Consider the following 17,151-nt stretch of genomic DNA (forward strand, 5'->3'; position numbering starts at 1 on the left):
TCACGCTGTGAAGAGCAGCGTGGATATGTTGGTTTTTAGGGTACTGGCTTTATTTATTTATTTCTCATGTTACTGGATGCACATAGCCCTTCCCTGTTATTCAGAGCAAACATATGAAAGTTACAAGTTTGGCTTAGTTTCAGCTCCAGAATTACTGTAGTCTTATGTGTCAGTATTTTCATCAGCAGGTAGTGCTTTGAGTTATGGCTTGGGTACAGTTTAGAAAATCACTTGGACTTTATACTTCCTCAGTTGTTAATGTAAATGTTCTTGCTGTCATACTATGAATAATTGTGTAGCAATTAATTACCCTATGGAAGCCTATAGTATGTGGTACCTTCAAAGAAAGTGGTTTGGTAAGTAAGTAAAAGTAATTTTTTGAAACTGTTCAGCACTCTGCTTATAAAACAGCCCTGCCTGACATTGCTTGGCACAGAGTTAGGTGAACAGGGTCTCTCTTTGTTTACCAGTTTCTACAGCCAGGCTCACAGGCACAGGCTGTGAGCAGCCATTCTCACACAGTTAAAGAAGTGGTGCAGCTATGAGATAAGCATTGCTGACATTACTTTGTTCTGTTTATATGGAGTAGATCATAACAGTATTTATTGAACAGCAATGAGCATAACAAATGTGAAGTTTTAGCCTCCTATAAAGTAATTATTTTGTATCCAGCTTTTTGCACTCTCTACCTGAAGTTTCACAGTGAAAGATCTTGTGATACAAACTTTGATCTTCTCTCACACAAATGTTCCAGAAATATGCCATTTTGTAGATGTATGTAAACATAGCTACTGGGCAGGAGGTCACTTACACAACCAAAACTGCCATCACAAGATTCCAGAGACTGAGAAGTTTCATTTAATCAGTGCACAGCTTAATGTCATGGCTATCCAACTTGTGTTTACTCTGAAACATCTGTTTCCATTCATAGTGTGTCTCTGTATGTTTGACTGTCCATTCACTTCTTAAATCTAGTTAAAGAGCAGCTGTTGGCTACTGCTGACCAATATTGATTCATGCTGGCCAAACGAATCTTTTTTTTTTTCCTTTATTTGTAATGTTGTTGACAGGACTGACACAGCACAGAGCTGGCAGGAGTGTGAGTTGCAAGCAAACACCAGGGTTAGAGTTGCACATTTTAATCCATGTAGAGTTAGAGTAATAAAACCCCTGCTGGCTAGAGAAGCTCTCTCACTGTGTAGGGGAGACATTGTCTTAATGTTCAGATTATCAGATTCCAAGCAGACTTTGCTGAAATGATTTGAGTTTAACCAATGCCAAATAAGATTCCATGTCTGTGTCCTATGAAGTGGGTTTTTCTTACACCTTCCCCTCACCTCCCCCTCCACTTCACAGCAGAGCAGCTGTGTTGAGAGAAACCTGAATTGTGTGTGTTCTTGAGCCTTCCAAAGATTATAACCTCTTAAAATACAAGCTCTTGGATTCTCAGAATTCTGTTTATCTTTTCAGTTAAGGAAATGTATGACTATCAGGGGAGATCTTATCTTCATGTCCCTCAAGATGTTGGAGTTAATCTCCGTTCCACGGTGCCACCTGAGAAGTGCTATCTTCCAAAGAAACAAATCCATGTGTGGTCTGGACATACAAAGGTAGGCATGTTTGTAAGCAGACATCATAAAAACCCACTTAATTTTGTATCTGCAGCTAGTAACTTTTGGTATTAAAAGAGTTTCACTGATTACATTTGTAAAGCTTATACTCAATTGGCTGCTGCTTTTGTTACTGATTTTCGGTATTGCTTGAGGGAATATGCTGTGCTGCAATGGGCAGCACCTTAATAATATTGGAAAGATGGAAGAAAGGAGGACATGGGGAATGTTTTTAGCTTTTACCCTTTTTCAATTGAGTCACAGCTCTGAGCTCTTCTGTAATGATTGCTCTATCAAGGAGTTTATAGCTGCAGCTATCAGGGCTTTCCAGAATATCTCCTCCCAAAGCTCTAGTCACTCCTCTGCCTATTATCCTGTTACAACAGATTGATGCGTAAAATAGCTTATTCCTTCAAACGAGATGAATAATGATATGGATGAGAGAAGCAGAAGAAAGATGGGCTGGCAAATTTAGAAAAGTTGGAAGATATAAGTAGACAATAATACAGAGGATAAAGTACCCAACTCCGGCCAGGGGTGGGAGGGAGGAACTGGATGGCACATGAATAGAGTGGCATGAAATGGAAAGGAGAGACATCAAACCATGAGTAGCTGGGGGTTCTTTGGACTTCCTCTGAAAGGAGCACCTGAAATGGAGACTGATGGGAAGGTGATGTGCCCAGGGCATCTGAGTTCAGTGTGTAGAAACCACTGATAATATATGTAAGAAATTGAGCTGGCAAAAAAGCTTTTTTGTGGAAAAATTCCTTACCTGCCCTCCCTGAAAAGGCTTGTTATACAGAAACCATCACCCAAACCCACAGCTGCTATTTCTTTGCCGTGTTTGCCACAGTAATGGTGTGAATGTTGAAGGAGGGTGTATATACAGCTGTGAAAGTGAGTTAATTTGTTGCCAATGCCAATTGTTCAAAATGCATCACTGTTTCTAAAATGGAATGTGGATAGGTTACTTCTTTTCAAGATATGATACCTGTATATTTTATGAAGATAAGCTTTGTGCTAAGAGAGCAAGTGATCTGAGGAATATCTAGGTGTTCTACTTACTGTTTCATTATGTCCTTATTTACAGGGTGTCAGTGCAGTTAGATTGTTTCCTCTATCTGGGCATATACTGTTGTCTTGCTCTATGGATTGCAAAATTAAGGTGAGTTATTTTTCTGTTTTCATGTATATATTTTATACCATCCTTGAACACAGATAGTGCTTTTTAGGAAACATTAACATTTGGTAGTTCTGCCAAATAGCTTTTGTCTGTGTTACTTTTATTTTTCTCACTTGATTTTTAAATTACAAATTCATTGGAACAAAGGTAGAAATAATCCACGAGACTGTGGCTGTTAGAACAGTGCTCATCATTTAGTAATATCATTTAGAGGGTCACAAATTCCTGAGGTTATTGCCTTTGTTATTAATTAATTTTCTGTGGAGCCTGATTCTACAACTGACAATAGGTTTGTGCTGAAGTGTTTTACTGCAGCATTTGTGGTTGTGAACTAATCTCATTTGGTGAGCTGGTGAAGGGACTCGAGCACAAGTGCCATGAGCAGAGGCTGAGGGAGTTGGGATTGTTTAGCCTGGAGAAGAGGAGGCTCAGGGGTGACCTTACCACCCTCTACAACTCCCTGACTGGAGGTTGGAGTCAGGTGGGGGTTGGTCTCTTCTCCCAGGCAACCAGCAGGAGGACAAGAGAACACAGACTCAAGCTCTGCCAGGGGAGGGTTAGGTTGGATATTGGGAAGAGATTTTGTACAGAGAGAGTGATCAGGCATTGGAATGGGCTGCCCAGGGAGGTGGTGGATTCACCATCCCTGGAGGTTTTCCAGCTGAGACTGGATGTGGCACTTAGTGCCATGGTCTAGTGACCACAGTAGGGTTGGACTTGGTAACGTTGGACATGATTGTTTTGTCAAGGGCTGATTCATTTTAGTCCAGCATTTTTCATATTAGAAAGCTGATGTTGTTGGATTTTTTCAGTAGCAAAACCTTAAGGCTTGAAAGCTGGAATATGGTATGGGGGGTTTAGTTATTTTAAGGAGGTTTGCTAATGGGAAGCTGACAGCATTCTTGTGAATTTCTGGATAGATAGTTGTGATTAATCAGTAGATGTCATATGTTTGTTGTCATGTTTGTTTGCACTTAATTTCAGCATCATTATTAACAACTGACATATTTTCTCCCTATCTCTTTTTTCCAAGCTCTGGGAAGTCTATGGTGATCGAAGATGTCTACGAACATTTATTGGTAATAATCTTTTTTTAAACTGATTTATATTTGAAACAGCTTCATGGAAGGCTGTGATTTAGGTTAGCTCATTAATTTATCATACAGAGGACTTGTGGGCATCCAAGGCAAGTGGTGCTCAGTATGATCTTGGCAGTAAGAATTGAGAAAGGGACACATTTTTACTGAAGCTCTGTCATTATACATCAACATTAAATTGCTTGGAATAACAACTTACAACCCTTAAAGCAAAACATTAGTGCACTACAATCATCACTTTGTTCAAGACTCCTTTCCAAAGGCAGAATTGAGAAATTAAATTGCCCCATTTTCATGTTGCAAACAGCAGCTCTCTGTATTTATGCAGTGAGGGCATCTCATGCTCTCATGATCCCACCTTAAATAGGTCATTTCCTTGCTGAGTTTCTAGTGCAAAAGCATGGGAAATTTTTTTAGACTCAGGTGCTCTTTGTTCATGTAACAGGTGCTTTTTAAAGCAGATAGCTGAGAGAGAGAGAGAGAAATACAAACTTCTTAGCAGCCTTGAATGCAGAACAAAAGCAGCTGATTCTCCTTTTAAAATGGGAACATTTCTAGAACACTGGGTGAATATATGTTGAGTAACAATAAAGAAGTCTTTTTCACCTAATATTTCTGATGACAGCAGTGTGGCAAAGATGATGGGCTCAAAAAAGGCTTTCTCTCAATAGACTGCTCTTTCTGAACAGTTTGTTTTGCTCAAAAGGTCTTTATTATCAACCAGCCTTGTCTGCTATTTTGCTATATTTAAGTTACTGTGCCAGTATTTTAACTAAAGAGATCCTCTGCAAGTCTGATGCAGTGGTCAGATGAAAGTATTGAGGCTGAGGGGTGGCAAGGTTAACACCAGATGAAAACATTCTTAATTTTCTGATCTAATATTTCCCACATTTTGTACCTGTTTTCTAATTATGAATGTTTCTCCTTTAAATGTGTCTCCTGTAGTGTTTGTCTCTCCTCTTTTTCATTAGATGTTGACATTTCTTAGTGGTTTCAATTCCTGTTGAGGCACTGCTTTGTATCCATTTATGATGCACAGTGTGTGGTTCTGTGCAATGTTTTGTTTCTGTCTCCAGTGCTTTAAGGGTGTGAGGGTTTGGGGGTTTTATTCTCATTGTTCTCTTTAGGAGTTACTGTTCTTTCTCATGTGAATCTCTTTACTAGTTCTCATGAAGAACTCTGAGAAGTGCTTTTCTTGTTCTCTTTATGTTGTTAGATGTTGTGGGACATTTAACTTGAGTAACATTGTAGCTCTGAGCATGAATGGTTGAGTGTATGTTGCATTCTTTGCTATTTTGTAGGACACAGTAAGGCTGTTCGAGACATCTGTTTCAATAACGCAGGCACTCGGTTCCTCAGCGCTGCCTATGATCGCTACCTGAAGCTCTGGGACACTGAAACAGGTAGGCTTGGGTTTGCAGATGCTGTTATTTGGCATGATGATTAATTAATAGTGAATATAAAGATAGATTATCATTCAAGTTCTTTCCAGTTATCCTTAATGTTGTCTTGTAGTTTAGACATTCATTACATAAGTGTGTTTAGACTTTCATTACATGATAAATGGTCTTTGTTTTTTCTGTGTGTTTCCTTGTTATCTGTGATGGTGCAATTGACACTACCTATATACCTGTATTTAACATACCTTTTTATTTGGCAAGTTTGACAGTTATCTGCAATGCTAGAACAATTTTCAGCAAAAAGGCAACATTTTGCCCAATCATTTAATTGCATGTTTATATTCACAGGCATAAAATTACTCTTTAGATCTAAATAAGCTTAATTTAGAAGAATTATCTCGCTTGATCTTTCACTTAACCTGAACTTGAAGAATAAGAACAGGTAGTGGAAACTGAGCTTCTGGTATAGAGTTGGAGGGCAGGGCAGGTCTGATGCTCTCACAGAACTGCCTGGGAGATGCTCTGTAACATTCTGCTACAAATAGTTTCTTAAGTTAGTGTCCCTGCCCATGACAGGGAGGTTGGAACTAGACGATCATAGAATTTAAGGGTTGGAATGGACCTTACAGATCATGTAGTCCCAACCCCCTGCCCTGGGCAGGGACACCTTCCAGCTAGACCAGTTTGTTCAAGGCTTTATCCATCCTGGCTTTGAACACTGCCAGGGTTGGGGCAAACATGCTTTTCTGGACATATTTAAAGATAATTAATCTAGTAAGGCTTAAACCTTTGTGGTTTATAACCCTGCTTTGCTGAAACTTCCCTCAGTTTGAGTCCATTACCTTTAAGGTCCCTTTAAGGTCCCTTCCAACCTAAGCCATTTTTTGATTCTATGAAGTTAAAAAAAAATACAGGGTAGATTTTGTCAATATTCTTGTAAATTAAAGTCTCCTCCTAAGACAGGAAGTTTCTATGTTTGAGAAAAACCTTAGCTTTCTGGGTCAGAAGTGCCACCAGTCTTGCACAGGTGAGAGCCAGAAAGGTATAAGTCAGATTCTCCAGCATTGAATTTGAACACCTGAAAAATGTATTGAGCTTTCAGATAAAAACAGGCTGTAAGTTATGGGTAACCTGTAATCAGGTGTTTAAGAGGACGTCACAGGGTTACTGTTCTCCATTTCTAATCTTAGCCTTGAGGAATACCTGCTCAAGTTTGTCTCTTGTCAAGGAAACCTCTAAGGAGATGATGCTTTGCAGAGACAGTGGTCAGCCTGTGGTATCCTGGCCAGTCCTTGTGTTCCTGGTGTGTCCTGGTGACACACAGGGGACTAAGCAGTTACACTGGTGGGAAAGCTGTAGCTAACTTGCAGAATAGTTTGTGTGTGTATGTGCATGCAAATGTGAAAGAAGGCCTAATCAAAGGGCAGGGTGGATTCTACCCTCTGATCCTCTCAAGGACTTCAACACAAGTATTTTCTGCTGTTAGTAAAGTGGTTTTTATCAATATCTGCAAGCAACCAGTCAACCCACAGAACTTCCAACCTGATACACTATGAATGGCTTTTCTCTTGCAGGACAATGTATTTCAAGATTCACAAACAGGAAAGTTCCTTATTGTGTCAAGTTCAATCCTGACGAAGATAAACAAAATCTCTTTGTTGCAGGAATGTCAGATAAGAAAATTGTGCAGGTATGTCTACTCAATATTGATTCCTTCAAAAATTCTGGTATTTAGTAAAAAACAGGGTCTTATTCTGACTTTTTTACTCATAGTGGGATATTCGAAGTGGTGAGATTGTGCAGGAATACGATAGGCATTTGGGAGCTGTCAACACCATTGTGTTTGTGGATGAAAATAGAAGGTTTGTGAGCACATCTGATGACAAGAGTTTAAGAGTCTGGGAATGGTAAGTTTAAAATTTTGAATTTCAACTCAAAGTATATTATGAGCAAACTGAGGAGGGAGTTTATTTTTGAAAGTATGCATAGCACATAGGCCACTGCAGTGTACTGAGTTCTAGCTACCTGAGGAAGAGCTAGCTTTAAAATCCTGTTCTGTCCTAATGCTTGAGACACTTCATAGATTTCCTCTTCCCCAAAGAAAGCATAAGCCAGCCTGAAGCACACTACACTCTGTTAGTGGTGTCTGTTCTCTCTCCTTTCCCAAGGGTGTACTAGTCCTTAAACTGACCTGTTAAAGAAATGTCTGCTCTGTTACAATTGAGATGTGTTGGTTTTGAATGCTTTGAACTTGGACATGCATAGGATTATATATTTGACCCATTTTTGAAGTAACTAGTTCAGCCTAGCTTCATTTCTGGTTTTCTGGTAGCCTGTCTTTTTTGGCAATCATTGATACCCACGGTTTGACTACAATAGATGACAGAAGAGTAAGAGTCTGTATAGGAAAAAATTATAAGAAATATTTTAAATGGCTTCCAATTTTTAACATAGCTGAGGAGAAAACAGATCTCTCCTATCTGCAATGTTTTTCACAAGGTTCTAGGTGCTAAGATTTTTTCAAGTTAGGACATTTTAAGATTTTTCTAGAATTTGAAATTTACTTTTTAAATAATCCCTCCCATATCTTTGGGTATTCATTTCCATTTGCTGTTCACACATGCAAAAATGTTGCATAATACAGACACTAGCTCGACAGCTCTGTGACTAATCAGTTCCTTCCTAGCTTTTTTTTGTTGTTTTTAACCTAGACAAGAGACTCCAATCTGTGGTACTGGAATGTTACCCAAGCAGCCAGCAAAACCCTCAGCATGTCTGTGATGGGCTGCTAGCATTGCCAGGAACAGCAGTGGTAATGACCAAAGTCTGGGAACGCAGGCTTAGGCTAGACAGTAAATGCTGTCACCATATGTCACTCCAAGAGAGCCTCTGTTCAGCACTTCATATGGAGCCCCCTGCATTTACTGAGCTCCTTAAAGAAAAATCTTTACAGTATCATGTCTGCTGAGGAATGTCTCCTCTCTGGAGAGTGGGAGGATGATCTCGCACAAATCTGTTATTTCCTTGAGATTGGACTGGCCTTGTTTTATGAGCTTTGTGTTGATGGCTGAAATAAATAGTGAAGTGGGTGGATTTAGTCACTCTGTGGGGAAGAGCAGGAAAGGCAAAAAGGTTCTGGCATGGGAACATTGCAACCTGATTGTTCCAGTAGCAAAAGTTTTTTTCCTTCTGAAGAAAAATAATATGTACTGAGCTTGTTGCACACTGAAGAAAGAGCTCCCTTGTTCAAATAATAGGGGAATATTCTGTAATGCAGTTGTTGGGGGTTTTTTTGGTTTTATAAAGAGCAAATGTAATGGCATCTTCCTGGGCATGACCTGAAAACCTTTCCCCACAACCTGCTCTGATATATGTTAGTCAGTCTGTAGACATATTTCTATAATTTCGTGATCCAGGTTTCTAAAATGCCTTAAAACTAAGTTCATACATACACTGTGGAAGATTTTTGAGCTTGAAAACTTCCATGGCAAATTAATTCTCAAATCCTTTTTTCCTAAGTTTGTTAGAAAAATTATTTGCTGCTTAGAGGTGATTTGGTTACTGTACCTTTTGGCACATTTCTTCATGTGTTCCTCAGCACACTGTTTCTTCAGTATCCTACAGAAACGAATTGGAATTAATTATGACCTGAATATGGCCTTAGAAGCCAGTAACATAAAAGCTGGTCTAATTGCTTCGTTTTAATTGTCTAGAGGAATTTTGTAGTGTGTTTTGTAAACACTTTTTGACTTGGCCAGAGCTGGTAATGGGATGACATGTCTGACTTTGTCGCAGTGAGGAACTTCTGAGAATTGAAATCTCCTTTTCCCAAAGAGTTCATCCCATGCACAGATTCCACTGTGCTGTACACAGAATTGCAGTTGGTTAGTTGCTGAAAGTTCAGCCTGCAAGTATGGCACAGACTCTTGCAGGTTAAATGGTTTATTTAGGAATCTCAATGGGAGTACTTGAAAATTTTCTGCTTCTGCATTTCATGTGATTGTATCACTACAGCAGGGATATAAAGTTGCCATGGATATCATGCTCTGTGTCCTTTCTTCTAGAAAGGCAACGTTATTTTGTCTTTAGCCACTTCATATGCATCTGATCCTGCTTGGATAAACAGTTAAATGATTTGGTCATTTGACCTTGGAGACTTTTCTTGCCTTTTACCTCTGAATCAGCTAGCAAAGCAAGAACTGTACAGTGGTAACTTGGTTATTATGCTGACAGGCTTGGGAGGCTTGTCATGTCTGTAAGGCTGTGCCCCTCAGCAGGCCTGTTCTCTGTTCCTGGTAGCAACACTAGTCTCCTGGGAGCTCTTCATTAAGTGTAGATCACAGAATTGGATTGGGTTGGACTTGGGGTTTGGAGTCTTCTTCTTTTGTTAAGAAGAGATTTCCCTCTCCTGCTTGGGAAAGAAGTTGTATTAGAACCCCAGAGTATAATGTTTTTAAATCTTGGCTAGCAGATATCACTTTCAGTATTTAAAACTTTTCAGCCTTTGAAATGCTATGAAGTGGCAAAAGGACTTGAAAATCTTAACATTTAAAAAAAATCACCAAACAATATATCACATGAATTTTGAGGCTGAGCAACTATGGCAGCATCTTTCTTGGAAAGGTCTTCTTAAGGGAGCAGGCTGATATTAATCAGCAATTTTGACTGGAAGCAAATGTGAAACATAAATATCTCCTCTATTCTGCCTAATAGTTTAATACAGCATATCCTGCAGCTGTTCTAAGTGTGGACAACCTGTGCTGCATTTAAATTTCTGACTGCAGTACAGTTCATCACTGGAGCTGCACTTTCTGTGATAAGACTTTGTTTAATGGGGTGTCCAGTGGGGTTGACTTTCCCTGGCTTTGAGGATTTGGGATGATCAGTGGTCTGTGAGAGGTGGGAGCTGATCAGACCTGGTCTTACTGGAGTGATAACCTTGTCCTGTTGCAAGTGGGGATTGAGACTTTGGGTAGGATGTGGCATGGGGGCTGCACTTCTGTGCTGTCATCTCGATCAGCCTCAGAGAGTATATGGACTTTTTGTTACTCCTGTACGGATTTACTGCCCAGTGGTAGCCTTAGGGCTGCCTGTTTGAAAGCTCTCCCTGCATGTGCTTTCATCCACAGTGTATTAACTGGGTTGCCTTTCCTATTCTGAGGGGAAAATGACTTTAACATTTATCTCATAGGAGCATTTGTGTTGCTTCCTGACAACAGAGCAGCTTCTCACCCTGCTGCCCATGTGCGTGTTGCTTAACGCAAGATGATGGGAAATAACTTAGCCCACAATAAGCCAGGATTGTAATTACCTTGCTAATGTCAACTGTGTTCTGTTAGCTCAGGCAGACAATCAGCCACCCACGCTGTGTGCTCAGATAGTGTCCCAGCAGCCTTTCTGCTCCGTGAATTAGACAATGAAGACATAAACATCCCCTTTGTATTAATTAATGTTGATGCAGAACATTTTGCATGTGTTTTCTGCTGAATACATTAATCAGTTCTATTTTCTGCTGGAGGTTTCCTTTGCCTAATGAGAAAGCCATGTGCATGTCTTCCCTTCACGCTGTGTGCTCAGATAGTGTCCCAGCAGCCTTTCTGCTCCGTGAATTAGACAATGAAGACATAAACATCCCCTTTGTATTAATTAATGTTGATGCAGAACATTTTGCATGTGTTTTCTGCTGAATACATTAATCAGTTCTATTTTCTGCTGGAGGTTTCCTTTGCCTAATGAGAAAGCCATGTGCATGTCTTCCCTTTTTGCCAGCCTTCCAACATGGGGTATGAGGAATACTGTAAATATGCACCAACCGTTAGTAATTCAATTTATGTAGTCAAAACCAAATGACAGATCTGTGGAGTAAGGATTAGACTGTACTTGGTTTTTCCTTAGGCCTTTGTACGGGACAGTGTATGTTAAGAATGTACTGGCACAGTCCTGTATGCAGTAGAGCCCAGGGAGTTCAGTTCAGCTGTGAACATTTGGAATTGGTTGGCATCCCATCTGGGGAGATCAGGAGGAAAAGGGCATTGTCTGAGAGATGAGAGAGGCTCCTGTTTTCTTTTCCTTTTAAAAAAATAGAGGGGAAAAAAAGAGGGAAAAAAAGACAGAAATCTTCTAGTTAAAACTCAAGTCAGTAAGATATTCCAATAAGATACATATATATCAGTCTATTCTTGCTACTTGTATAAGAATTTTGTAAGAGTTGTAGTTGTAATGGAGGCAATAAAGTATCTTTGTGTTAAATTTTTATTCCTAACAGTTGCAGTTATGATTCTGCTTTAGGCTCTGGGTCATCTGATTGGGATAAATTCATGCTGTCAGAGGTTATGCTGTAGTTGGCTCTGCAGTTGGAGCTCTCCAGCTGGACATTCATAATGGTTTTGAGCTTTTGCATATTCTTCCTTTGGACACCTCCATGGTTCAGTTGCTGAGTAAATCAGCTGACTGGAGGCAGCTCTTTGGAACATCTCCATGTCATAAAGCACATGCTTCTTCCTTTTGCAGGGACATTCCTGTAGACTTCAAGTACATAGCTGAGCCAAGTATGCATTCCATGCCAGCCGTGACTTTGTCTCCAAATGGTAGGTTAACACTTTGCTGCCTTCTTAGGCCTAACTTACACAGGCATGTCTTACTGTTTGTATCTCTGTAATGTGGCTGTGTTGCATCCCCCTGTCTCCCACTACCTCCTCCCTTCAATCACTGTGTGCACTTATTCCAAGATTGGACAGGTTTTAAGTCTTAAGAAGAACAAGTATGTTAACATCAGGGTTTATATCAGGGTAACTGCATCAATAGAAAATTAGACCTCGATCCAGAGAGGGCAGAAAGACTCTTCCTTTTCATAGAGCTACCATTGCTCTTTGCTGTATTTAAAATACTAAGAGAAACAATGGTGGAAACTGACAGTGGCTGAGAAGTACTAAGGAAGTTCAGCAATCCTTGTGGTGCCACTGTTAAACAGAAACTGATGTTGTACATGATCCTATTCCTTTTGTTCTGAATATAGCCCAAATAACTGTCGTGTGAGAGAAATCCCAAATTGTCTCAGTGTTTCTGTATGTTAATGTTTCTGTTCTTCAATTAGAATCATCCTGAAGGAGGATAGAAATTTAGTGCCTCAAGTAATCAATGAAAATCCTTCTAACAGGACAAAACTTATCTGTTTTGGCCAAATTTAAATAGCTTTGGTGTCAACATTACTAAAGTGTTGCCAGATTAGTAGTTAACAACCCCATAATTGAGTGGTTGCTGATCAACTTGTTGCACTGGTAACGTTTTCAGCCAGTTGTCTGCACCCAATTGTATTTGCTTTGCAGTGTAAATATCTTATTCTTAGCAATAGAAGTGAGTTCCTAATATTAAAAGAAAGATTCTGGAGAAAGAGGCAGCTGCATTTGAAAAATATTAGCTTTCCACATTGGCCTTTGGCAACCCCTGTTTTGGAAATTGCACACCTTGTCTACTGTAATTCCTTCTGAGCAGTGCAGGAAACACATCTTCTAGAAAGTAAAGAGGAAACCAGCATACTTGGGGTCCACACTCCATTTGTTTCTTTGCAAGGCTGGAGAAAATCCTCTAATTCCAAACAAGCAGCAGGAGTGAGATCAGATGTGCAGTCAGGTCAGCACATCTTGTGTTGTCACTGTGTGTGTAAAACACTGTGAAGGCAGTGATGATATGCAGAGTTCAGGGCAGGAGTTAATGCACTGCCAAGAAGCAAACGAGATAGAGCTAAGATTAGAAAAGCCTGGGTTTTTTCTTTCACTGAGATATCTCTTAATTGCATTCCACTAAGGCAGAGAATGCTAAACAGTTGCAAAAATTAAGTATTTTCAGACTCCTGAGTTTACCTTGAACCTGTTTTTCCCATAAAGAAAATGAGGTGATTGTCTTAGAGTACCCACAAAATAGGTGGTAAAATACATTGCTGCTAGATGGGTTTTTCCCCCTGACCTGAGTTCCCTGATTATGTGCACCAGCAAACTTACTCAGGAGCTTAGAAACTGAACAGTAAGTCAGTGAGGTTGATGCAGCACATTACTGCAACAGCCAGAGCTATACCAGGTCCTGAGTTTTGTAGGAGTATCATCCCAAATCCTGCCGAACATGAGGTTTTGACTCTTGGCAGTTGCACCAAGCAGAAGCAAGATCAGCTGCTACCTAGAAACCTGCTATGTAATGAAAATCTGGATTAAGGCAGTGCAAGAAAAGTTACACAAATCTCTTAAAGCATTCCATTAAGTCTTGTTGCTTTGGATGCAGCACCCTGACACCACTGTGTTCATTGCATTTACAGGGAAGTGGTTGGCTTGCCAGTCGATGGACAACCAAATTCTGATTTTTGGAGCTCAGAACAGATTCAGATTAAATAAGAAGAAGATTTTCAAAGGTCACATGGTAGCTGGCTATGCTTGTCAAGTGGATTTTTCACCTGATATGAGGTAAGTGCTTGTGGGAATGAGCTTTCCCTTTAAACTTGCAGGTACAGACACTAAATTTCTTTTTGAATCCTCTGCAGCATTCATGGATGCACAGCCATCCAATTAGCTCAGCATCAGACAGAGTTCTCTAGCCAGGCAGCAGAACAGAAAGTTTACTCTTAGCATTTGATTAAGGACTAAGTTATACTGCGTGATTGCTCTGAACAACATTTAGAAAACAATCTGTGTAGTCCAGATCCCTCATTCTGCAGAGCTGATTTATGCTGCCCTTAAACCATCTGGAGACTCCCCTGGTTTTGCCTAGCCCTGGTGCAGCACAGGAGGCTTTGTCTGACTCACATCTGTCTCACCTGACACGTGGCCTGCAGGGTATGCAGGGTCTATTCCTGGAATATGCACTTGTCTAGAGTGCCTGGGATTCAAACTTGACCAGTCTTCCCAGTCTGCAGGTCTGGTGTGAGTATCTTCATTTATTGTTCAGTGACACATCTTCATCCCGCTGGCTTAGTACTATGCACACATTTACTGTGGTATGTACATAAGATACCAATTACTGCAAAACTGGAGAATAACCTCAGCAAAACTGGAAGAAAAGGTGGAGAGAAGTGTCTATACATTTCAGGGAAACTTTTGGCACTTTCCCTTTTGCTGATGTATTCTCTTTGGTTCCAGTAACACAGGGTATGGTATAATTGCATTGCTTAGCATATTTACCTCACAGCTGATGAATCACCTTCTGCAGGACTTGTGTTCTGTGCAGTGAGTGCTAATTCTTCAGGAGCTGTGTCTGCAGGTTGTCAGATGTGGAGCTCACTGGGCAAAGCTCTGGTCTGTTGCTCAGTGTAACAGTATTGTAATACAAACAGTCTTTACACATGATACAATGTCGTTATTTTAATCCTGTTAATATAGCTACGTGATATCTGGAGATGCAGATGGGAAACTTAACATCTGGGACTGGAAGACAACAAAACTCTACAGCAGATTAAAAGCACATGATAAAGTCTGTATTGGTGCAGTGTGGCATCCACACGAGACATCCAAGGTCATTACGTGTGGCTGGGATGGTCTTATTAAACTGTGGGACTAGAGAGGATGCTACAGAGATCTAAAGATGTGAGATTAGAGTGAATTCTGCTGCAAGGATTTGTAATACTGCAGTTCTCAGCTTGCTGTATATATGCACCAAAACCCAGGAAATATTCCAAAGACACAAGTGAAAGGATCCAGTTCTAAGTGTGTCCTCTGGGTGTGAGAAGCTGAGGCCACCTGAAGCATGCAGAATCACATGTTGGTCTGTCTTGTCACTGCTTGTGCAAAACACTCTTGTAAAATAAAATAATTTTAAGGAAAACTATTTTTTTTGTGGTTCTGGCTGTCGTAGATGTGGGGAAGTGAAAGGAGAAAACCAGCAATTATGTAACTTTCTTCCTAAGAAGAAACTTTTGATACTTACTGCAATGGAACTGGAAAAGATGCATTTGTTCACCTGGTTTTTGGGTGGAATTTTGTTGTCACCAAAATACTTTTGCCTTTATAGAGCACAAACCCACTTGCTGAGATTTGTTAATACACAGTAGAAATGAAGAACTAATTGGAAGGTAGCAGTTGTCAGGTAAACTGCATCAACTGAAGCCTCTATTCATAGTCTGAGTTTCTGTCTGTATTTAACAATAGCATCATGATGATCACTGAGTTTCGTCTTTGCAAGTAGTCCTCATTTTCAAGATTTTGCTTGTAATGCTTGTGTGCTACATGTTGGGTTTTTGTCTTCCCATGTACTGTTCTGTTCAATAAGCATGACATTAAAAACACAGTGAATGTCTCTTGTTCAGTTTGAAATAGTTTGTATTATAATCCCCATGAAGGTTTTGACAATTTGATGTATATACATGTCACACTTTTTCTCTTTAAAGAACTTATTTTTAATAAATCTTTTTATAAAAAGTCTTTTTATCTTTATTCAATTCTTCTGTCTTGCAGTGTCCATATAAAATATCTCCTACCATTTGGTGTTTTAATTAGCAGTTGTACCAGTGTTCACATAAACTCATTCTCTTGCAGTGTTCATTTAAAACTAAGAGTAGGAGAAAGAAAACCCTCTCAGCTCCCTGTCTGCTGTTTTTGAGTACATACTGGAATAAGAACATGTAACAAATTTTATCCCATTGGACAGTCTTTACTGACAGTTTTGAATTACACTATATTGCTTACTATAAATCCAATCACTGCTCATCCATTATAAACAACAGCAAAGGAATAATTCCCTTAACTGACAGCAGGATAGAAGCTGAGGGAAAGAATCCTAGATTGTGTAGATGGAAGGAAATGAGTTGGTTGTTTTGTGGGTTTTGGATTGTTTGTCTGATTACAAGACAATTCTGGTCTCTCAGACAGTTCAAGTTAGGCCCTTGTGAGTGAATGTGGAGCTTAGGCATTTTTAGACCAACTCTCTAAAGCTGAGCTCAAGTCATTCTGCTCATACCTTCATGTAACTGCACCAGGTTTGCATGTTTCTGTTCACTTTCCCATCTCCAGTAGCCTTGAGTACCTGAAAAAGTCCACACACTGTCTTCACAAGCAGCACAGTGGTGGGAACTGGGTTTTGCCCAGCCCTGTGTAAGTACTGAGCTAGGAAAAGGTAGAGCCTGGAAAGAGAGAGGAAAGAGCTGGTCTGGCATGTCCCAAGGACTGATCCTCTGCAGGGAGAGAAGAGGCTGTTTCTGTTCTCTGCTCTGCAGGATGTGGGTGGGAAAGAGCTGCTGCTGTCTCACAGAAGATGAATTTCCAGCATGGTGCTTTTCACAGGGAAGGTTTGATTGCTAAGCTGGGAGTTGAGCTCTGGTGTGTACTGTGTCCTGGGTGCTGCTTCAAGAGAAGGGAGGCTGAAGTAATTTGGAACGGTTTTCTTCCTTCAAATACACTTCCTAAAGGGATATGTGGCAGTGTGCCCTGACCATTAACAGTTTATATGTACAGGGAATTAGGAGAGGAGGGATAGAACAGGTAGAAGAGCTTCTCACAGGAACACATATTAGCTTTCACATCAGAAACACCTTTCCCAAATGCTTAAAAGCCTTTGAATCATAATACACAAAATGCTTGGCTCTGTAGTTGGTACTTTGTTTTTCCATGTGTCACCTACTAGGCAGGACTTTGCACGTACACACATATATGTATAGATAAAGTATAAAAAATAAGCATATAAACTCTTGTAGTAAAATACTATGTGTTGCCTTTGGAGAAAAAAAAATGAGAAATGTTTCAATCAAGTCTGCTGGAGTTGATGAATTGGGATTGAAAGTTTGCAGCAAGCTCAGAATCAAAATTCCCCTGGAACTTTCAGATAAAATCCTTTGTCCCTCACAGTTGGTCACCGCGTTAATCTTTTGTGGAATTTCTCACATCTGC

General features: G+C 40.0%; 1 protein-coding gene across 1 annotated transcript in view; it reads left to right on the forward strand.

Moving 5' to 3' along the window:
• Positions 1 to 14,838, forward strand: part of CDC40 (cell division cycle 40) — a gene marked incomplete at its 5' end in the record, with an annotated part of 31,507 nt that extends 16,669 nt beyond the window's left edge. Inside the window, 9 exons of the mRNA XM_009075787.1 lie at positions 1,471 to 1,610; positions 2,701 to 2,775; positions 3,827 to 3,872; positions 5,192 to 5,293; positions 6,865 to 6,980; positions 7,064 to 7,197; positions 11,801 to 11,877; positions 13,596 to 13,740; positions 14,653 to 14,838. Coding sequence (XP_009074035.1) covers positions 1,471 to 1,610; positions 2,701 to 2,775; positions 3,827 to 3,872; positions 5,192 to 5,293; positions 6,865 to 6,980; positions 7,064 to 7,197; positions 11,801 to 11,877; positions 13,596 to 13,740; positions 14,653 to 14,830 — 1,013 coding nt within the window. The remainder of the gene's footprint in view (positions 1 to 1,470; positions 1,611 to 2,700; positions 2,776 to 3,826; positions 3,873 to 5,191; positions 5,294 to 6,864; positions 6,981 to 7,063; positions 7,198 to 11,800; positions 11,878 to 13,595; positions 13,741 to 14,652) is intronic.
• Positions 14,839 to 17,151: the final 2,313 nt, after the last annotated feature.

The sequence above is a fragment of the Acanthisitta chloris genome, unplaced genomic scaffold (assembly GCF_000695815.1).
Source record: "Acanthisitta chloris isolate BGI_N310 unplaced genomic scaffold, ASM69581v1 scaffold13965, whole genome shotgun sequence".
Lineage (NCBI taxonomy): Eukaryota > Metazoa > Chordata > Aves > Passeriformes > Acanthisittidae > Acanthisitta > Acanthisitta chloris.